At 34.4% G+C, this 23,040-nt stretch overlaps 8 protein-coding genes across 8 annotated transcripts; 1 reads left to right on the forward strand and 7 right to left on the reverse strand.

Annotated features, from left to right (window-relative positions):
• Positions 1-4,376: 4,376 nt before the first annotated feature.
• On the reverse strand, positions 4,377-4,739 carry EV154DRAFT_396869 (uncharacterized protein; the record flags this gene model as incomplete). Its single annotated transcript, XM_051595198.1, has 1 exon — positions 4,377-4,739. A coding segment is annotated over one exon (363 nt), but the record flags the coding sequence as incomplete, so codon positions are not given.
• A 139-nt stretch (positions 4,740-4,878) lies between these two features.
• On the reverse strand, positions 4,879-5,373 carry EV154DRAFT_423497 (uncharacterized protein; the record flags this gene model as incomplete). Its single annotated transcript, XM_051596137.1, has 2 exons — positions 4,879-5,182; positions 5,249-5,373. Coding segments are annotated over 2 exons (429 nt in total), but the record flags the coding sequence as incomplete, so codon positions are not given.
• Positions 5,374-5,948: 575 nt separating this feature from the next.
• EV154DRAFT_466981 (uncharacterized protein) lies at positions 5,949-6,692 on the reverse strand (the record flags this gene model as incomplete). Its single annotated transcript, XM_051597752.1, has 2 exons — positions 6,548-6,692; positions 5,949-6,490 (listed from the first exon to the last, which is right to left on the reverse strand). The coding sequence occupies exon 2, from the start codon at positions 6,354-6,356 to the stop codon at positions 5,949-5,951; it is 408 nt and encodes a 135-aa protein (XP_051456071.1). The 5' UTR covers positions 6,357-6,490; positions 6,548-6,692.
• Positions 6,693-7,201: 509 nt separating this feature from the next.
• Positions 7,202-8,185, reverse strand: EV154DRAFT_514094 (uncharacterized protein). Its single transcript, XM_051602088.1, has 3 exons — positions 7,980-8,185; positions 7,642-7,926; positions 7,202-7,571 (listed from the first exon to the last, which is right to left on the reverse strand). Exons 1-3 carry the CDS (start codon positions 8,167-8,169, stop codon positions 7,297-7,299), a joined length of 750 nt encoding a protein of 249 aa, XP_051456072.1. The 5' UTR covers positions 8,170-8,185; the 3' UTR covers positions 7,202-7,296.
• A 1,362-nt stretch (positions 8,186-9,547) lies between these two features.
• Positions 9,548-10,132, forward strand: EV154DRAFT_482978 (uncharacterized protein; the record flags this gene model as incomplete). Its single annotated transcript, XM_051598541.1, has 2 exons — positions 9,548-9,827; positions 9,894-10,132. The coding sequence occupies 2 exons, from the start codon at positions 9,548-9,550 to the stop codon at positions 10,130-10,132; spliced, it is 519 nt and encodes a 172-aa protein (XP_051456073.1).
• Positions 10,133-10,424: 292 nt separating this feature from the next.
• On the reverse strand, positions 10,425-11,215 carry EV154DRAFT_514096 (uncharacterized protein; the record flags this gene model as incomplete). The annotated part of the gene is given in 5 exon segments (XM_051602089.1): positions 10,425-10,541; positions 10,634-10,986; positions 11,047-11,109; positions 11,172-11,179; positions 11,198-11,215. Coding segments are annotated over 2 exon segments (357 nt in total), but the record flags the coding sequence as incomplete, so codon positions are not given.
• A 5,506-nt stretch (positions 11,216-16,721) lies between these two features.
• EV154DRAFT_482980 (origin of replication binding protein-domain-containing protein) lies at positions 16,722-17,513 on the reverse strand (the record flags this gene model as incomplete). The annotated part of the gene is made up of 2 exons (XM_051598542.1): positions 16,722-16,772; positions 17,043-17,513. 2 exons carry the CDS (start codon positions 17,511-17,513, stop codon positions 16,722-16,724), a joined length of 522 nt encoding a protein of 173 aa, XP_051456075.1.
• A 3,325-nt stretch (positions 17,514-20,838) lies between these two features.
• Positions 20,839-21,882, reverse strand: EV154DRAFT_423527 (uncharacterized protein; the record flags this gene model as incomplete). The annotated part of the gene is made up of 2 exons (XM_051596139.1): positions 20,839-21,327; positions 21,742-21,882. 2 exons carry the CDS (start codon positions 21,880-21,882, stop codon positions 20,839-20,841), a joined length of 630 nt encoding a protein of 209 aa, XP_051456076.1.
• Positions 21,883-23,040: the final 1,158 nt, after the last annotated feature.

The following is a 23,040-nucleotide window of genomic DNA, read 5'->3' on the forward strand; positions in this document are numbered from 1 at the left end:
ACTGCAACAGACATCCAAAAGGCAATCAGAAAAAACCGGTGCACATGACCGAAGCGACATCGCAAGAGGAATCCATGGTTGATCTGGACAACCCAACAGCAATGGTCGATTCAATTCAAGCATCTGAAATTCTCCATACTGACAATAACAATACCAAGCTGGGAACACCCGTATCAATTCTCGAACTAAAAAATAACATAAAAATTAGCGTTTTATGGGATACTGGATCAATTCTCACGACTCTGGATCACCAGATTGCAATCAAATGCAATTTAAAAATCAATCCAACCAAATCAGTACAATACATCGACTTCAATAAATGCGTCAAGTGGACTATGGGAACAACTAAGTTAAAGTTGTTTGGAGACATCATCGAATTTCAAGTAGTCAAGAACACTGCAAGAGAAGCTATCATTGGCTGGGATACGATCAAAAAATGGAAAGCCAATATCGATTTGGAAAAGCACATTATTTTTATTACGGTTAAGGAAAATAAATTTGGTATAAAGTTTTTCACTAACGCTAGCGCTTCTGCTATTTTTAATACAAATAGTAAAGAAGCTAGAACTCAAGATATTCGGGACCTTCTTAAAAAGTACAAAAGAATCATCGCCAAGGACTCAAACAAACCTACTTCGACAAATCTGGTTAAATTTACTATTGACACAGGTGATCATCTGCCAAGCTATCAAGCACCGAGACATTATCACCCGGACATACAAGAACAAATAAACGCTAAATTTGACGAGCTAATCAAGAATGGTATTGTCTCGAAGGTCACTTTCACTGAATGGGGTTCACCAGTAACGGTCGCAAACAAACCGGATGGTTCAATTCGCCTTTGTGGCAACTATATCAAAATTAACGCTATAACCAATACGATTAAATATCCTTTTGTAAACTTACATCATGCACTACAATCTTTAGGATCCGCTCGTGTTTTTACAAAAATTGATTTAGCATCCGGATATTATCAAATACCTATATTGGAATCAGATAAAATCAAGACCACATTGGTAACCACCCAAGGCTCATATCAGTTTAATGTCATGCCGTTCGGACTCAAAAATGCACCCGCATTCTTTCAAGCTTTAATGGACAAGACTCTCGGACACCTTCGCTTCAAATGTGCCATCGCTTATCTGGATGACATTATCATCTACTCCACGGACTGGAAGGCTCACGTTATTGATGTAGAACAAGTTCTCAACAAGCTACAAAATGCAAATTTATCCATTAACATTAAAAAATGTGCATTTGCTTTAACTTCAATTGAATTTTTAGGATTCATTGTCTCACAAAACGGTGTAGAAGCTAATCCCGAAAAAGTTAAACCAATCCTCCAAGTACCCGTTCCCACCAACCTTAAAGAACTCGAACGTTTTTTAGGAATGACTGGCGTATATCAAAAGTTTATCTCAAGCTATCAAGTTATCGTAGAACCACTCAGGCGCTTAAAGAACAAGGACACTCCCTTTGTGTGGGGAAAGGATCAACAACTAGCTTTCAAGACACTTATTGACCAACTATGCAAGTTTCCGTACCTGAAGCAACCGGATTTCAATAAACAATTTGAACTACACTGTGATTCCGCAACAACAGCAGGAATAGGAGTTATCCTTTGCCAACGATACGATGGTCAACCATACCCGTTAGGTTTTGCATCAAGATCACTAAATATCCACGAACAACGCTATTCCGTCAGAGAAATAGAAGCACTAGCTATTGTTTGGGGAATTAAAAAATTCCGTATCTACCTTGAAAGAAAAACATTTATAGTTTATACTGATCACTCATCTTTACAGTGGCTATTAAATACTTCTCAAGACAAGCAACCGCGATTATGGCGATGGGTTATGTTTCTCCAATCATACAACATGAAAATTGTATACGTTAAGGGAAAAACACATTATGCAGCTGATCTATTATCAAGAACTACTACACCATCGGTCTCTAACATCAACCAACTCAATTGGGAAGAAGAACAAAGGAAGGATCCGGAGTTACTGGAAATAATACAAGACAAGGATAGGGAAGACAAGACCATCATAATCAAGAACAATATGGTCTATAAGCTTATACCAAGACAAAGAGCATTCAACTCCAATCATTTGTACCGAATCGTACCAAACCACTTGATCAAATTAATCTTAATGGAATATCATCAGTCCGAATTTGCAGGTCACACAGGCACCAAGAAAACAAAGGATCTTATAACAAACTCTGGAAATCTTTGGTGGAAATCAATGAACGAAAATATCAAAGAGTTAATTAGAAATTGCCAAATCTGTCAAAGATTGAAGGGTAACAAAAACAATAAACACAATTTAACTAACACGTCCGCAGATAAACCATTCAAGAAGATCTCGATGGACTATTTTGGACCACTTCCCAAAAGCGAACCACATGGCTATCAGTACATATTGGTGATTACAGTAATGACACTTTTTCAAGATATGTTGAACTTTATCCTACGTACTCAACCAAGTCAATGGAATTTGCAACCATATTTTACCACGAATTCATACTTCGACATGGCGTACCAGAGGAAGCAATTTGTGACAATGGAGCACCATTTGGATCAGAATTTTTCCAAGAAGTAGCAAAATTTATCGACACAAAAATCGAATACACACCACCTAATCACCCATCATCAAATGGCCTAGTTGAACGATTCATGAAAACATTAAGAACAATGATTTTGACATTTGTCCAGCAAGACAAAATCATCAAGCATTGGGACTCGAAGCTAAAAATCATAAGATTTACATACAACAACGTATGGCATTCTTCGATAGGATTTGCACCATTCGAACTCGTCCACGGTAGAATAGCAAGACAACCACTGACAACAACAAATGAAAACGACTTGCCAAAGTTGTATCGAAATACACCTACACCACAATCCAACTTTGCAAAACATCTTCAACATGGGTTAGAAATTGCATTCGAAGTAGTATGGAAAAATAGACAGCAATACACAAACGAATCAGATCAAGAAAGAATAGATTACAAGCAAGGAGAAAAAGTTCTCATATACAACAATCAACTATCTAAAACAAATAGGCCAAGAAAACTCTCACTCGACTGGTTTGGCTCATACACAATAACTGAAAAATTATCTGACATAAGACTGAACATTGAAGACATTACAACCAACAAGAAAATTTTCAACATTCACGTCTCTATGGTAAAACCGTTCTTTGAACATTCTGAATAACCATATCAAATAGTCAAGCTTTTATCCCACTGGGTTTTTAACGCGACTCTATCATATTATTATATTATCTTTATCATCATTTATATTTATCCAAATACTTATATCATTCATCTTACGGGGGAATGTCATGCTACGTAAACACGTGACAAACTATTATAAATAGCATCACTTTATGTTAATAAATCATCAGCCCTTTTTATCTCTTATAAAATAATAACTACACTCCGCTAGTTTTACACATGGAAGGAAAAAAAAGCTTTATCAACTCGTTAAAAAAGGCAATCTAAATAAATAGTATGTTTTTTTACAATTAGATTCCTCAACACTCTTTAATCTTTATGCCCTCTTCACCTTATCTTATGAAACTTTCTTTGCAATAAATATAGTTTGAAAAAAGACACATTCTACATTATAATGGTGCTTTATAGTGTTATGTAATCTAAACGTCAGTGTAACATAAATTTCTATATACGTCGATTTTTAGAGTGCATTTTTGGTCTTTGTATTGAGCTGAAACTTTGCATATATCTTTATGAAAGCATTAATAAGACTTGGTAAAAGTCCCAAAGTGTCTAAGTAAAAACCTGTTGAAATATAACAATTTATTGAATTTTGGTCGCCGTATATAAAAGGTATACAGATGACCATATACGGCGAGTAATTTTCGACCCCCTGGGATTAAGATCGTATTAAGCCACATTGCGTATCATGGTTTCAAGAAGCTATGGTCTTCGTTACAGGTTCATCCTGTAAAAATTGCGCTTTTAATCCTTGTTTTTATTTTTTTAAAAATTTTACTCGACATAGACAGAAGGTATACAAAGCCTAAAAAAGGAATAGTACTTCCTTCGGAAGTACCAAAATCTATAAAAGGCGATTTTTCAAGCAGGAAGGTTGAGAACAACTTACTAAATGTTAAAAATAAAAAAAAAACCCTTGACTTTAAAAAAATCATAGAAATAAAGAAAATCAATTTTTCAATGTAAATTGACGGGGATGGCCATCAAAGAGATGTTGTTTGGTTGGGTGGGGGAGGGTACCACGATTGGCTTGTCTTTAATCAATCTGACTCATTTAATTTCTTGATGCTCGAGCTTGGATACGAAACATTCGCATTGTCCTTTGTCTTCATGGTAAATTTTCTACAACTCATCCATTCATCTCGGGTAGCTACCAAGGTAACGCAAAGAGATCTCATGATTTGGAAATTTGTGACATCAGAGGGAATGATATCGTAATCAACCTGGTTGTTGACATAGAGGGTGTTGAATTTGTGACTAAGGCTATATTTAAAAATTTCTAACCCACAGAATTGAAAACAGCACATTTCCCTCTTGATGTCACTTCCCAGCCAGTCAATGATATCTTTGGTTTCTACTAGCAGTTTTGTATGGTCGAAGTCGAACTTTTGTATTGGAGGATGCATTCGACTAGCTTCCATTTTAATCATGTCGTACTCCTGGTGCTGTTGTCCTTCTTGTCTATCGTAAATGACGCGAACGTCAGCCTTCAGGCGGCTTGGCAACATTGAGCATGAGCTTTCGCCACATCTCAATCGTAAACCCGTGTTTTGCACAAGCTTTTCCAACAGTGGCCCCCAGAATTTGACAATAAAGTCTTGCTCATTTTTTTCAATATTTTTGTCAAACATGTATTGATTATGAGCAATAGATTCTGTAATAAAAGCATGGGCAAGCAGAGTGAAAGCTTCGTCTTGTGTTAACTTGCTTTTTTTGATATAAGTACTTGTAGATGTAATCACTAGCCTTAATGATATCATTTTCGGCTAACGACTCTGCTCTGCACAGCATCTTTTCGACTTTTGGATTCATAGCAAGTGGCCTTGCTTTCCCCTTTTTTGCAAGTGAAGTTCTCAGCTTTCTGCACTGATCAGGAGTGAATAACCCTGACTGAGCTTCTGAGTAATTATACGACAAATCCAAAATACTGTTTAAACCAAGCCTAATACGTAAAGTAGAAGTTAGCACTGTGTCTTCCTTTAAAGATATTGCATGATAATTTACTTACGTAATAGATTGCTTCGATGTATTATCTTGATAATAATTAGGATAGAGTGAGATAGCCGAGGATTTGATAATTGCACCCACAGACCTTTCCAATCCTTGTAAAAATAGCCCATCTTCTTCTTGTATCTACAATGTATAAATAAGTAAAGAGTGAACACTTAAAGAAGTGCAAAATTCCTTACCTCTGCAAGTTGTGGTGGTTGTAGTTGTGGTTGTGATTGTGGCTAGCTTGAGATAGTTTTACCCTTTTTATTTATACTTTCAAGTAAATCTGCATGATAAGTATTGTTGAAAATACATGCTTCTTTTAAAGAGCGCTTGAATGATGCTTCAGCCCTTAGGTCTTGTGGATCATTTGAAAGTGTCAGGAACGTGGCTAAGAATACATTATAGCAATAATATCAGAAGATACCTACTAGTTATACAAAGACAAAGGAAGAGTGGTTTATAAAGTATTTAATAATAGTAATAGATTATACAGGGAAGGGGAAGGATACAAGATAATCGACATGGAAAGGGGCAGTATTTATATCTTTTCAGATAACATGGGTTTGCATTGAAGAATGTCTTGGCTTACTTAATTAGTCTTAGTGTTGGTTTCAGCTTACGTGGCCGAAACCCATGAGTCATGATTACTAATTGCTTGGCGTCGGAGATACTTGGAAACGAGTCATGATTACTAATCTCTTGGAAGCGGAGGTTCATTGCGTGGATAGTCTTGGAAGTTTCTGGACACTGGTGTTGTTGAATCTCAGCATGAGATTCCAGAACATTCCAATAGTCGGGGATTCGTGGTCAGGGGCAAAGTGCAAAGTACGTGGTTCATGACACTGGGGGTTTACATCGTTAATGGAAAACAAAGCATTGTTGACCCAGCGTTTATCAATTCCGACATGCTTTTTGTTCTCGGAAACATGATAACTTACCAAGGCGTAGGTTAATTTTGGCAAATCATTGCGGGCTAACAACGAATGTACACGTTGCAGAGCTTGATATGCTTGCTTCACCTTGGTCTTCCTAATGTTTGCAGGATCACCACGTTGAAAAAATAGTCCCGAGGTTCCACCATATGCCATTTCAGCAAATTCATAGTTATGCGTCGCATACATGGTACCCTTCACCTCGTAATGACCAATTCTTCCATGGAGCAGCGTGGATTTTCTGTTATTTGCGACATAAGCTTAATTGGAGACAAAGCCGACTTCTCTCTATAGTTTAAGTCTTTAGTTTCAGGGATTAAATCTCCTATATCATAATTATTAGTCGATATTTAGAGCTGCTATTAAAGTTTTATATCTTACCAGGATACGTTAACGTGACAACGGCATCCTCATCCATCTTGAACGGCTGCAGACAGACCATCTTCTTGGTTACATCATTGGGATTTAACAAAGGGGTCAATTTCCATTTCAAACAAGGAAAACTGAATAAGTCTGAAAACCGGCGAAGCTTTTAATCCTCAGGATAAAGAACTTGCATGCAGTCACAGCAGTAACCATCGGGCTTGAGCATTGTAAACTCTTGGAATGAATTAATTTGCTTTTTTTGAAAAGCAATAAAGGTAGATAAATTTTGGTCTTCGATTCTCCAAGAGAAAAACATGATAATTTAATATATTGTTGAAGTCATTACCTGTGTTTATAGGGACAGTATTTATATTCATTTTTAAACACGTTCTTTAACTATATTTTTAATTCAATAACACCACTAAAAAAATTTTCAGATGTGATTCTTTTTGATTTCATTTTTGTTTCCATTTTTAAAAAAAAATAGATTTTACTTTGTGAAATAATGGACAACGTGATCCAAGTGAACAAAAAAAGCGCATGGCTTTGTCACCTGAGATTACAAAAAAAAAATACAAAGCCATTTTAAAAAACAAGTCGACATTAAAAAAAAATGATATTTATTATTGGAATAGCGGGAGAGGGGGAAGCGGGAGAAGGTATTAAATAAAAAAAAGCAAACGCAAAAGAAAAGAAAAACGCAATCACGAAAGGGACAAGCAAGAAGAAAAGAAGCAAAACTACCAAGGAGACTAAAAAAAAACTAGTTCTCCATTTCGTCTTCATCATCGGTAGTTCGGGAGCTGGCGGGGACGACAAAGATCTCAACAGAGAATGGCATGTGATCATTTAGCAGATTTCTGAGAGAGAGGTTTGGGTTGGCCCAATCCTCTAAACGACGAATACTCTCATTGTACAAATACGTACTCTTGATCACACGAGGAACAGGGCGGTTAGTGTTGGGGTCAGTTGTCGGACGTGTCACCGACTCCACAACAGTAACCGGGTTGTAATTGGACATTATTAACCCTTCAGATACTATCATAAAATGAAGTGGGAAAATTAGCTACATAATAACTTGTATATAATCAAAAAAAAAAAAACTCACCAAGCTTCTCATAAGAGGTATTTAACTGAGTGGCGAATGCTTCAACATTCAACCCCTTGCCCATCACCATGTCCTCGTTGTAAATGTTCTCAAAAACGTACCTGAGCTTCAGGAACTTGTGATTTTTCTCCAAATCACGGATTCGAATTTTTGTGGCTGTTGTGCCGATGATGTTTCCATCATCATCCAAGGTAGGAAGAGGTCGGGCACTATCGACACTCAAACAAATACTTGAAAAAGCCCTTGTGCTATCATCAAACGTGTACGCTGTCACGTACAATGGGCCTATATAGAAGTGTTAGATTTGTTAGGATAATAGAAACAATTAGAATATTTACCTGTCAGGTGGTGGCGGGTTCCCACATCACAGTACCGGATGAAATAGTAAATCATCGCAGGATTCGACACATAAAGCTTGACTCTCATGCCAGAGTCAATGGCTTTGGCCTCTAACATAACGTTTCGAGCTGTTACTCGAAATGTGAGAGCACTAGTAATAGTGCAATTGGTGAGTTCTCCAAGAAACATGTTGTAAATTTGTAATAGTTATAAAAATAATATGGTTCAATTTTTTATAAGTATACTTCCTTATATACCCGTAAGCATTTTATAAATATAGAAAGTTATTCCATCAATCGAAATTATCGCAATAAAATACAAAATTCACGAGGATCGATGATGTAACTAATGAATTATGTATAATAGATTAAGAATTGATCAAACCACGGGAATCACATCAGATGATATTGTCAATCAGTCAAACACTTATGCGTACGTTGGTGTCCTATGTGTCAGGTATAATATATTCTGACAAACAGTAGTTCAGAATATAAAATTTTCTCTTCTCTATTTTGTTTAATAATACAAAAATATGTCTTCTAAAGTTTGCAAGATTTAGTTTAAAACCAATAAGGACTAAATTGCATATATTGCATGGTCCGAGCGTGTTGGGTTTTTTTTATTAAAAATAAGGTATCACAAAGTCTCAAATAGCCTATACAATAAACATTACACAAATGCATTCAATGTATGTGCTACACATATGTTTTACAACAGTACCGTGTCACTGTTATAGCACAATTATTTTGCCAAAAAAAAAAAGACTTCGGTATTGGTTTATATATAATTCTAACGAAAGCAGGATAACACAGAATGGTGAAAACGTTCTATACGTACAGCAGAGGTGGTGTCAAAGAAAAAAAAAGTTGCCTGACATTTTTTTTATGGACCCTAAACTCATTTTTATTATGACAATAAAAAACCTGATATCATTATCAATCTATCATACTATTATTTTATGCAAATGGTTAGCAGTCATTTTTGAAAAATTGGATTTTCAAAAAAAAAAAATGTGATGATGACAAAGTTGTGGACTTACAGAATTAAATTGTTTGTATCCGGTATCATGAAAGATGTTGGAAGTATCTGGTGATGACAATAAAAATTTAGTTCTAAACGCACGTGTACGGAAGATCAATAAAAACCTTACACAATAAACACGCATGTAATACAATGCAATTGACCATAGACCTTTACGTATTATATAACACACATGTATTGACAAAGGAAAAAACAGCTTCAATATAATTTTTAAAATATGCAATCCATTCTTTCCACGTTTGTAGGGCTCCTGTTTCCCCATACATTACGAGTGGTTGAAGAGAAGGGGAACGTTTATTTTTTGCTTTATGAAGCATACTTTGGGTAATGTATAAAACTTTGGGTGTTTAATTAAACATTATAAACTTGGTTTAAAACTGACCAAGTTTTTTTCCGCTTACGTATCTAAAAAGACGTTACAGTGTAAAGGTGATCGGACCAAAAAATGTAATAGAGGACTCTTTCAAAGCTTATAATTCTTCATGGGATATCAAATATTTAAAGGAAAAAAAAGGATCCCATTATCATGGTTGCAACTGGTAACATGGACCAGCAACCAACGGTCTCTGGGTTTTTAGGAAGGGTTGTAGAAGAGAAATTTCATTTGGCAGTTATTGCACTAAGAATAATGCCATGTATTCCATTGGTTACAGAGACTTTGAAAGATATGGTTCATCCAGCCATAGGCCCCGTACAAATTACCAAAGGTTTTAGAGAAGGATATTTTTATGTAAATCTGTCACTCAATCAAGATTTTACGAATGGCCCTGAATTTTACGCCTCTAATACAGTGGATGAAGAGCTTGGTAAAATTTAGTTAAAATAGTGTCTGCACAAAATTTAATTAAACTTCTAATGTTGCATTTTATCAGATGATTTTGAATTAGAAATTCTTGAAAGGGATCAGAGAGGATCAGGTAAAGTTCATGATGAAGAAGACAAAATTGAAGAAAATACAACCAACAGCAATACAAAAAGCAGGACAAATAACCAGAATTTCGATGAAGAAGATGATGAAAATGAACCATTTTTCCCAGAAAATTATAACTATGACAATGCACGAAGATTTTCGGAATCCACTGCTGCTTCTTTGCAGTCGACAAATTTATAAGGACCCATTGAAAAGCCATTGACAGAAGATGAAACTTTTGTAGAAAATGTGATGACTGAATTAAATAATGAGAAGGGACTATTAACAGATCACATACAAAAAATAAACAGGGACATTATGGAACTGGATTCTGAACTTGAAGAAGCTTCTGACCACAATTACAGTGAAGATTCTGGAGGTGATCAATAATAATACATATCCACATATATTTACAGAAACTTGAGCCTTGTGTTAATACGTATATTTTTATTTTTAACCTTCATCAAAAAACATTTAGACGATAGTGATTGCTCCAACCAAACAATAACCGCGTCAAACCGAACCTCTGAAATAACACCCGCTAAAACCGTAGAGAAAGCACCCAAGAATACTGTTAATAGAATAGCATCTAATTTCACTGAGGCCGAATCTTCAAGAGAATTCAACTGTAAGTATTAAAAAATTATAAATAAAGCACCTCATTTTAATGAGAAAATTGTTTACATAATTATTCATCCATACATTTCAAAGTTTTGGTTATACAGGATAGTTTTTCGGACTCGCCTTGTATGCAAAGTTTTAGGGGAATGACATTGGATGAGAACAATACGATTTCCAAAGAAAACAGCAATGGGAAACAAAAGATGAATTTTAGAGTGAATACGGAAACCTTAGGAAACAGTGACTCTAGGTGTGATGTATCATTCAATATATTTAACTCCTTCAGTAAGATTTGACAATCATATATCACTTTGACGTAGAGAGCCATCGATAATGTCTGATATATCTATGACATCGGATAATCACCAGATTGAAAACAAAAACAGTATAAATTCAGATGCTGAAAGTACTAGTAACATTCCGCTTTACATTTAGTTGAATAAAGTGCTGGTTATTCAAATTGTCAATTACCAAATTATCTTTATAAATAGTTACTTCAGTTTCTGTGTACAGTCAAGAAAGCGGAGGGTCAAATTCCAGAAAACGAATGAGTAGATCTTTTGATCCGAACAGCCAAGAAGACGTTGTAAGTGTGTAGAATACAACAGTCTAAAGCAATTATCAATACTTACATTCTTATCAGTAGGGAAAACGAATAAAGTCAACTGAAACAATTTATGATGAAAGAACCATAGTTCAAAATGCTGTCGAAATGCGAGGAAGAGGAAGACCTAAAAAAGCTATTTCAGCTGAGCAATTTGACTTACCAGAAAAACCAAGAAGGGGAAGAGGGCGGCCATCAAAGTCGACTCATAATGAAAACCAAGGAACAATACATACTTTCTTTTCTTCTATTCCAAAAAAATGGATTGACAAACTATGATGTTATACTTACAACAAAATTATGCGTGACATAAACATTATCTAATTTTGTTACGCAAAAAAAAAAAAAAAAAAAAAAAAAACTAATGGCTTATGCCTGATCCAAAAATAAAACTTGTATATATAACATACTTTTGATGATATATATATATGTATATATATAAATATTACATTGACAAGATTAAAGACAGGAATCAGCCAAGTGACAATAATCAGCACACTTCTGCTATTAATTATAATAACTATATTTGTTTCGGCAAACCGATTTAGCATCTCTATTATTGCTACATGTTCACTATCTTTTTTTTGCTCGGTAGCATGAATTATCAAGCGTCTAGTGAGTGTGGGTTTAAAAAAGGAGCATCTTCTGAAAAAAGATCATAATTTAACCAAGAAAATGTTGATAAGACTTGATAAGAGTTGGTAAGATTCATTGCCAATAATTTTTGTATCATGGCCTTGATGTATTGCTAGCATTAAAAGCATATTGCTAGTTATAAGCTTGCCTTTTTTAAATTTGTATTTTGATTGCAATTGGTACCACAACTGTAATTTGTTATTTCAAGCTATAAAAATTAACATTTTGACACAGCTTGAACATTATGAGTACGTTTGATATAAAAAAAGCTAAACAGGCAGTGGATCCAAATGCGTACTTCTTTTTCGATAAAAATATGGAAAGCCTGCTAGTCAAGAAGACAAGACTGAAGTTATAATGTCTTCTATTTTTTAAGATGTATATTCCATAGTATTGGGACTGTTGAACCGTTTGGATGATATCGATAAAAATGGATCTGAAGAACTAAGCGACGGAGTATCATGTAAAATTTAAAAAACAAAAACACGATTGCTACTTTATCATTTCACCTAGGCACATAAAAAATAGGTATTAACAACCGTCAAGTGAAAAACCCCAAGAGATACATAAAAATTGTCACAGACGCAAGCTATTTTTCAGACACATCTTAATTTATAAACGATAAGAAAAAAGCTTGTACAACAAGCAGTGAGTTTCTGGAATCCCTATTGGCCATAAAAAAATAATCAGGTAATTTTATGTTACTAAGTGAAGTAGAGAATAACCCGGACCATAAGTGTACCATGTCATAATATTTAAGGAAATAAACTTTCAGAATAAAATTAAAACCTCTTTAATTGAAGCAATAGGAAAACGCCAAAGATACCCTATGAATGTATTCTAGCTGAAAAACAATTAAGGGGGAAATGAATGTTAGCTTGATTATGACTGATGACACGGACAAACTTGAATTTAAATTACAGACGGCAGTACAATAAAAAATAACTTTCGATCATCAAATCGATAATTTTTCAGCAGACAGATTGAATTGAGTATAATTTCTTTATTTGAATCTATTTAAAACAGTTAAATGTTTTACGTTGAGACATCTATTAAATACTCCAATGATTGGGGTCTGAGGGTTGAGCGCAATGTTTTAAAAGTTATTCGCCTTCAATTTTTAAGGAATTAAAGCACGAGTAAGGAAAAAAGCACTTAAAATCAAGTTTTAATATTTGTAGAATATTTGAATCAGGAAAAAAAATTATTGTCTCTTAACATCAGATACAATGAACGAGATAATTTTTTTCTCCCCGTTCTTTAGTAATACATAGAAAAAAAAGTTGGACAATGACTGATTTTATTTGAATAAATACAAATAAAGAAAGGTACTGTAGTACATATTCCCTAATATGCGAAAAATAAAAAATAATTAAAAATAATTAAAATAATTCATAAAAATAAAAAAATAAAATACTTCTGGTACGTTGTTTGGTTACAAATTTTTACAGAAAGTAGTTATTGATATATTGAACGAATATGCAAAAAGAAGAAGTAATTCTCATGAACAAAAAACGTTCTTATTTATGATAGTGTTTGTTTTATCGCAGATGTATTGAATCATAGAAACAATAGAAATCCAATATTAGATCTCAGTAGACAAAATGGAGATCGTAATCATGGAATGATTGTTATGAACGAATAAGAATACATGCATAAACATTTATTCAATTCAAATGGATAAACGATTGAATAGTAAATCCCGATTGGATCTACTATTAGTTTATACACAGTTTCGTAAAAGTATAAATACGAGCTCATTCAACTCTTAATAAAAGGTTATCTTTACTTTCATTATTTTGAAAAGACCATTTTGATATCTACGATATTACAGTGTTTGAACATTTTGATTTTCTTTAAATTTTTTTCTGATTTTTTTTTGAATTTATCGTGAATATTCCCATAAAAGGTAGAGGAGGGTTACAAATTGGTACAAAAAAGACGATTTTTTGGCTGCGTTTCGGCAATAACTAACAATATGGGAAAAAATCGTGTGGACGTCGAGGCTTTTTTTATATATATCTGTAATACGGGCTTTTAACTTAACACATGTTTTTGGCGTTCTTCACGGAGTATTTACGGAGTTAGAAAGCCTAAGGGAAAAGGGTTAAAAAAAATACTATGTCCAACAAAAACAGTGCTTAAAAATATCATCACTTTTCAGAAGTCACACTTTTTTATTGATTATATAAGCGAGTGATGGGCTGTATGTCCCGAACGGCCATCATGGTATCCATACTATAGCATTTACACGATTTAAATTGATTAGTCAGTGAGGGGCTGTAAGTCCCGAACGGGCAAACACAGCATTCATACTACAAGCATTTACATGATTTTAACTGATTAGTGAGTGAGGGGCTGTAAGTCCCGAACAGCAAATAAACAAAAACCTCAGTCCCACGAGAGGGCCGCAGGTCCCGATCGGCAGTCTGAAGAACGCCTAAAAAACCGGCCGGAGGTCGGTTTTTTTTTTATTCTCTCCTAAGATGTAATCCAGGATTTTATTAAGTGTTTTCGGTGAACGGATACCGAATTTAAGGACGGTTTTGCTCATCATGTAAAGCGCAGATATGGAAATAAGTATGGAATTTTGTTGAGGATCAGAACTTGCATCAAGATTTTTATTGAATTGAGGTAAAAAAAAAAGAGATTTGAATAAATTTAAAAATTGGTTTTGGACTTTTGAATTCTGATAATTTCAACGGCATCATTGTCAACCCTGAATTTTCTTTTTATCAACAGAGGTGTTTCGGCGCCAAAAAAATAGAAGTCTTCCGACTTTCTAACTCTAGACATGGCCACGTATAATTGTCCATGAGACATCATGTTGTTCAAATGAATTCCAACACAATCGATTGTTGCGCTTTGAGACTTGTGGATGGTCGATGCAAAGGCTGGGACAATTGGGAATTGGGTCCTTGTGTAACTGGTATTAGGAATTTGACGGCTTATTCTTTGGATCCAATAAATGGAATCAACACCATCGGGAAGTCGTTTTCTCAAGCATATATTTTCTTCTTCCATATATTCTACTGCTGTGATTGTACCATTGACCCATCCTTGAGAGACATTCAAGTTATGAACCAGCATAACAGGCATGTTATCTTTTAGCATCAAGGTCTCCAAAAGTCTTGTTTCCCCCAAACATATTTTGGCAGTTCTCTTGCTACCAACATACGAGTCACGGGCCTCCAGTTCCATACCCTCACCAGGAAAGTCCTTGTAATCCTTGTCGTTGGCCAAGCGCACTCGATCTTTTGTGGTCTAGAGGCGTAGGCAGTACAGCGGAAGATCGACTTTTTGAATTGCCATTTTGTTGATAAATTGAATAAGGGTTTCATCAAAATTGTAATTTCTAACTTTTTCCAAGATTTCAACAGAACCGGTTTCTTTTTGTCTGACAGGTTCGATAAGGTTGTATCTGTTGGACGTTGTATATATTTCAGATTTCCAAATGAGACCCTCCATTTTCTGTACGGGGAGCAACTGAGCGATGTCGCCGAAAAAGACAGTCTTGATACTACCCATGCTACTTGAACGTTGGGTCGTCTTGCTCAATGCTTCACTGATGGACTCCAGACGTTTTGAGCTAACCATCAAATATTCATCAATAAGAAGAAGTACCTTTGGGTAAAGTTTGATGTATTCGTCTAACTTAAGGTAATTCGGGACAGAGGAGCGATTCTGTCGTGATCGAGGCTATATACTTAATATATGACTCTATCTACACTTCTTAAATCTTTCATTTGATAATCCGAAATATAATTCTTATTGATACTGTTATATTAAATACTGATCATTTACTTTATGTACAGGCTTGATCTCATATCATCCTTCATACAAGTATAAGACATACATTTAAATAATAACATTGATATGAACACATATGAAGGTTACATCAGCCACATTGAGGTGCCACAGCTATCTGAATTAAGAACTACATTTTCCCCTGAATATTGTGCTACAAGACATACACAGTTTAAGAATGAAGGTTATTGTTATTGTTATTGACATCTCATTATGGCCTTTCTATATGGGATCATTACATCCGAGTATTATTTGGATGAATCTACCCACGACCGTCATCAGCCCATCTGTGATCAATGTCTGAAATAATGTGTATATAAAGACCCCCTTTTATTTGTTTAATAAGGCCTTAGTTAATTTTTGCAAGTTTGATAATTTTTCTTGTTTTTATTTTTATAAATCTACACCGATTTCCACAGATTTGTAATACCAAAGAAACGATGCAAAGTCTCACCAGAAATGTTGTGGGCAGCTACGCCGGTGGGAGCAAGCTTGAAAACCTTTAAAAAAAAATTAGATATTTGCAGATCATGTTTATTCAGTATTTACTTATTTGTATCCCTTCAGCTTGTAGTGCCTTTCTAGCATCCGTAAGACATACGACTTTCCTGTACCTGCGACAACAGAGACGAAAACAGTGCAGTTGTTTCTGAGCTCATATACGGTTTGCTTATAAACACTCTTTTGGCTAGTGTTTGCCCTATTAAGCATGGTAATTAACTCTTCGCGACAAACATGCTTGCCTCTTTCAGCATCTTCGACATCGTTGACCGATTGGACATTCATTCTTCTGTGCACTTCAATACCACCTTCTTCAAGATTGATCAGGTACTCATAATAGTCTTCAAATTAAGATACAGTGCATCTATTTTATAATGAACAATTTTTGGCTCCAATTTTTTTAAAAAAAAGAAAAACGCTATCTCCTTGATGAATTTAACATGTATCAAAAATCTGTCTCTATTATGTTCTTTATTAGAGAGTTCTTCATAAACTGATAGAGCACGATTTGTTTCTTTTCACACAAAATGTTTTACAGATGGCAAAACAAAATTTGCCATTTACAGTGGCGAGACCCAAAGATTTCCGGGCGGTGTTTTACAGTGCAAAAAATCATCAAAATTAATCAGAAATATCCCGGTTAAACGTTTTCCCAGGATAAGTTAGATTCCTCTGTCAAAAAATCCAGTGTAAAAAACGGAACTTTAAGTTCTGAAAATGTCCGTTTTAACGAAAATTGTTCGTTATAAAATAGATGCACTGTAATTTAATCTTGCTATTAGTACAAATAACGATCTTCTCTTTATTTCGTAATGATTCCATTACAATGTTGTAGAAAGATTGCATATCATTACTGTACATAGTTACCAACTTGTCACTGTGATATTTATATGTATTTTTGGTATAAATAATATTTTCTCTATACTGGGCTATGATATTTACATAATCTTCGTTTAACAAGGCATCAATAGCCAATACTTTTGTTGATGTAGAAAGTAAGTGTTCCAAAGCACTTACACATTGTGATTTGAACTTTTTTACATAGGTGACAATGTGCTCAAAAGTGAACGTACATTCATCCATGACCAGCATGTCTACTTCACCACTGATTCTGTATAGCGAATCAGCTTGAATAAGTCTTTTTTTATGAGCATCCAAGTCTATTTTTTTATCTTTAATATCTGTATAGTATTTGAAACCTGGTAACATATTTCTGTATTCTCTCAACAACGACCTGCGAAATGAGACAATGGTAATTTTTCTATTTTTGTACATTTCGTCTAGCAATTTAATTAAATTCTTTGTTTTGCCAGATCCCATAGCTGATTGTGTGCATATTGTGTCATATTTCATAAAATCAGTAGCATAGTCGCGTAGTGTCTTAGAGTTGTATTCTTTTTTTTTGTAATCCATTTTTTAGTTTTATTATTGCTTGATTGAGTTTTGAGTGTGTATTTTTTAAAATAAATTATTAGGGGCGCTCAAGTGATTTCTGAATTTCAAGTTTCAAATTTCAAGTTTCTTTTCATAAATTATATTGGCTACTTTTTTCTTGATATTTTTTCTTGATTCTTGACGCTAAAATAGCATCAAGAAATTTAAAGTTCAATCAAGTTTCGTATTTCGTCCAATGATATTGTAGAATTCCAAATATGATGTAAAGCCCATCATGCATGACATAATTAATTACTTTAGTTCTTTCATATTACCATTCGTTTTCCATTTATCATGCCTCTTTACTCAGAAAAACAAAGGAATATAAAAGCTTTAGAAAGACTTATGCTTTTTTACGTTAAAAAGTACAATAAACTGATCGAGTCTTCGGATGACGCAGATCTCAACAAAGAAGATTTCGAAGAAATCACGAAGACGAAAACGATTCTGGACGACATGGGAGCTGCTTACTTGGCCCTTAAAACCGAAAGATACAGCATAAAAAAAATTGGGGTACACGTGTACGTACTGGTACATATCTCGATTTGTTACATGAAGGCAGAGAAAGCATTTTTAAAAGCAAAATAAGAATGACTAAAGAAGCCTTCGAAGAAGCTGTTGAAGTTTTTGGTGATTATGGGGACTTTGAGTCATTTTCACAAGAAAAGATTCGGCTCCACTTCTTGATCACTTTCCATCGATTGGGATGTGAAGGAAACGCTGCTTCGACAATGCAGGTATCTGATTATTTTGGCATTTCTGGTTAGTATACAATTCTATTATATCCTCACATTTATTAACATGTAATATATACTGAAAATAGAAGGCACTGTTATAAATTACACCAAGAGAACAATTAGAGCTATTTTAGCAAAAGAAAAACAATTTCTGCACTGGCCAGACAAAAATAAACGATGTATTATATCAGAGAAGATCAGCGAGAATAGCTCCTTCCGTTCTTGTGTTGGATTTGTGGATGGTACATTCATCAAGCTGGAGCGTAGCCCTACCATCCAAAAAAATGAATTCTGGTCGTATAAGCGTGCCTACGGTATTTCCACTATGCTTGTTTGTGATCATAAACGAAGGATTCGTTTCTATGTTACTGGATTACCTGGTGCTATTCATGATAATAGCGTTTATCAAAATTCGGAATTGGCAGAATTCCCTGATAACTATTTTTCTCCCGGTGAATATATCTTGGCCGACAGTGCATACAGAGTCTCTTCGACTGTCATTCCTTGTTACAAAACTGGTTCGACTCAGGCTACGAAAGAAGAAATCGAAAAATTTAATCTAGAGGTAGCTCATACTCGCGTTGCAATTGAGCACTGCAATGGAATTCTAAAAGGAAAATTCCAAAGTTTGCAAGACCTTAGAATTACAATCAACACCGATGAATCATTGATAGAAGCAGGAAATTGGATTCGAGCCTGTTGTGTATTGCATAACTTTCTTTTGTATGATCCAATTGATTTTGAAGAGTACCAAAAAGTCATCAACAAAGAAGCCCAAGAGACACAGAAAATCAATCAATGGAAAATGATGATATAAATTCCAAAAGAAATCAACTGAAAAACGATATTTTAAGTAACAATGCTTATAGCCATTAAATGTGTTTATTAATCTTGAATAAAATCATATTTTTTAGTATCGGCTATCATCATTCTGATTTTTTCACGGTCTTCATCTCCTATATCTTCACGGCGAAGTTCATCTTTCAACTTAAGGATATAATCAAATCGCTTTAATCTCATATCCTGATCATGATGGTCTTTCTGTTTTTTAATCAATGTGACATATTCTGCAGAAGACTTTGATTGTTCGTCATAGTATTCAGAGAGTACGTCTGTGATGCTCCTTTTTTTGATTCTATTTTGTCTGTTCAATAGGATGGGTGGAGAGGCCTGAGTACCTGAAGGTGCAGACACAGGTGCAGACACAGACGCAGACACAGGTTCAGACACAGACACAGGTTCGGACGCAGACACAGGTTCAGACTCATGTTCGGACACAGGAAAAATGTCATCTTCGTCCGCATCAAAATCGTTGCTACAAGGGCTCATTGATCGAACAATAGCAAGGATTAGCGTTGGCTTCCAATACTGGATTCGCACTTGATTGATGTCCAATACCGGTAACAAGTCGGCTCGATCCAAACAAAGGGAGCAAATCGTAGTACCATTTGAACAGTTTAATGGTTTTCTCTGTAAGTTTGTTAATAAGGTAAACGTGGTTAACAGGATGTCGCAATTTATTATTTAGTTTTCATACCTCTAACAGTGATGTTGCCATCAGTCGCAGGATCAATACCAAAACCAGTTGAATGGATTGTATCGTACGTGGCCTTAAAGGTTGTTTTAAAGTACCTGATTGTCTCCTTGATACTCTTTTCGTTTCTGTCGATATGTCCTTTATTGATGAGGACCTGGCGTAACTCGTTTGCCAAAGTTGTTTGGTTTTTGGTTTCTCCTGGTTTTTGCTTTCTACTTCCAGTGTACAATTCCCAATTTTTCCCTTCCAACATCCATTCAACAATAATGTCCTTGGAACATTTTCCATCCATGTCGTAATCATGAATCCAGCTGGTAGGGTTGTACTTTTTGGCCCTAATAATTTGAGCAGTAGCAGAGGTGCTGCCCTGAGGATCAGGTGTTGGAGATGAGCATTGAACTTCATTATCGTCAGGACGAGGTTGAATGTTAATTGGTGTTTGTTGCATAGTTAATAACTTATTTAGATGTTTAAGATGGAGAGAATGAAAAAAAAACCTCTGGTTTTATTTATATAAGAGCTACTGTCATGGCGGATACCAAAAAGTGTCTCTGAAATGACATAAGGTCTTTGTTAGTTTGGTTTTTCTTACTTCATATCATCATTTGTACCTCAGGAACAGATTACATCATTTGTAAGTCCTCCTCCAATTGTATTCGACCTTGATTTTGAAATCTTGAAAGTTAAAAAAACTACACTCAAGTAATAAGTTTTTTTGCGTACTTTTATTGGTTAAAAGAAAAAACTTGAAATTAGGAACTTGAAATTTAAAAATCACTTGAGTGCCCCTATTATATTAAATCTTTGGGGACTTATATTTTAAATTAAATAAAAATTCAATTTTAATAAAAAAAGTATGCAGGTCAAAAATTAAAGTTTAATTTTTTATTCTTAAAATTTATTATCTATACTCCTCAATAACGACAGCTTTAAGTTTCTTAATAGGCTTATGTCTTAATTCAATATCCGCAACTTCCGCAGATTCGTACTCGATCTCCATATCATTATCATCCAAGTCTATGTCTAAGAATTATTCTTGAAGATGTATCATCTCGTTATATTTTTGATCATTCTTGGCTTCGTTCAAGAATACATAGTTAATTCTATTTACCCTTGTTGGAAACTCAAAGTCATCATTATGCCCTAACATATGGTGTGGCTGTACCTCCACTTGAAACGTTTCTACGAACCTCCAAATATTGTAAAGCAAAATAGACACCTTATATTGATGATTGTACGTTTCGATTCTCGATATCTGTAAAGCTGCTTTATTATTATTAAACCTATCAAACTTCGAAGCCAGCACAGAGAACAAAGCCTCATTACCAGATCTAAATGCAACAAACTTAGTATTATAGATAAGCTCAGTAGAGGTTAGATTGATACCCGATTTCTTTCTAACAGGTGGACTATAGTTTCTATCCGAAAAATCAAACCCTTCGTTTGAGCTAATTTCTTTAAACTTGTTTAAAAATAATGTATATCCACCGTCAGCAGCAGTGCAATCAGCAATGTGCATCTTTTTTTGCAAATTCATTTTTGTAAACATACTCCCATCATTACCAATAGCACATCTCTCACTGTTGGATACAAATACTACTATTCCATTGGCCTCATTTACAGTTTGAGTTCTAACATCTGGCGTTTTAAATTTGTGTGAATAGAGACTATTTCTACCAACATCAGGGTTATTATACTTAGTTTTGCTATCGTGACCATCAATCAATAGAGTAACATGTTTGAATCCATCAGGGTTTGTTAACTTCGATGACAGTAATCGAATTTTCAAATTTGAGAACATGTTCATATCAGTCTTCACAATCTTTTTTATCCTTTTGACATTAGCCTTACTTATCCAGAACCTTTTATACAGGTCATAGAAAGTGGTATAGGGAATAAACTCTGACTTATCAATACCAGTTTTGCCACTAACAATTTGATATAACAGGAGAAGTCGTTTATCAACTTCACCATATGGACCAGCATATTCACCATTACCGTATAATACCACGAGGAAGTAAAATACAGGGATATACCCTAGGATATTCAACAATATATCTTTCACCTTTCTCATGTTTACCTTTGTAGATTTGATCTCTGTTCTATGATTGAAGGTATTGACAATCAGTGGCCATTCTAAATTAAGAAATAACTATTTGTTGGCAACCAACTTGTTAATCTCAGTCTGAAGTTTTTCTTCATACATTTCGTTTTAAATTTTTAATAAATGAAAAATCAAATTTTGACCAGTTGTCATAACAAGTAAAATTCATGAAATCGACATCCTGAATAAATTATCTTATGATAATATAGTTAACTGATGACATCGCGATATCAATTGGTATCGATGGTTACTAACAGCTATCGATTCATCCTCATAAGCGATTTTTTTTATTCGCATCCCAATAAAAATTGCTGAGAATAGAATAGTATGCAACACATCTGTCTGATCCACAATCGAGAGTCTAGATAAAAGTGAAGAAGATCCCATTTATAACAACATTTTTTTTTATGTACACGAATATTTAATAATCAGAAAGCATCATACAGAATGAGCGTTGTATTTTGTTATTATTTTTTATGTCTCTTTTTACTTTTTTGGCTTGAATATATTGATTACAAATATCTTAATGATATTGTACTCAAAAAAGTAATTAGTTTAGATGTATCATTTTAAAATCTAGTGTAATAGACATCATCATCACAGTACTGATTGTACACAGAAAACACAATAAGTGTCATTCGGCAACCCAATACTCAAGTTTTTGTGGTATGTGCAACAAAAACACAATTTTTTTAATGCATTCAGTTTTTCAATTACTTTAAGAAAACCGGAAATAGCACTCATATCAGCTAAAAGAAAAAAAAACCAACCAAGAATATCCAGTGATATTCATCATATATTTCAAATTTATAATGTGGCAGTTGTAAAAAGGAAAATACATAAAAAAAGGTTGCAGTTTGTATTGAAAATTATATAAAATTGTTCCTTGTGAAAAGTATCAACATTCAACGTGACAATAACTGATGTTACAATACTCTTTGAGCTGTCCTCAAAAAAGAACTACGTCAGCAAAATTAGTTTGACATTGTATACTTTATTTCTGAGACATACGTCAACAAAATTAGTTTGACATTGAATATTTTATTTATGAGACATACCTTATTGAAGTTGGCTACGTTTTTTTCAAAAAAAAAAAGAAAAAAAAAAGGTACTTGATTTAGCACAAAA

Source organism: Mucor mucedo (genome assembly GCF_025094135.1).
Source record: "Mucor mucedo strain NRRL 3635 chromosome Unknown EV154scaffold_67, whole genome shotgun sequence".
Lineage (NCBI taxonomy): Eukaryota > Fungi > Mucoromycota > Mucoromycetes > Mucorales > Mucoraceae > Mucor > Mucor mucedo.

Bases quoted from the DNA above. Each gene is read 5' to 3' on its own strand.
- EV154DRAFT_514094 (XM_051602088.1), bottom strand. From the start codon at position 8,169: ATGTTTCTTGGAGAACTCACCAATTGCACTATTACTAGTGCTCTCACA. The intron at 7,927-7,979 runs GTAAATATTCTA...ACTTCTATATAG, and splicing joins AACCCGCCACCACCTGACAG to GCCCATTGTACGTGACAGCG. The intron at 7,572-7,641 runs GTGAGTTTTTTT...ATTTTATGATAG, and splicing joins TACCTCTTATGAGAAGCTTG to TATCTGAAGGGTTAATAATG.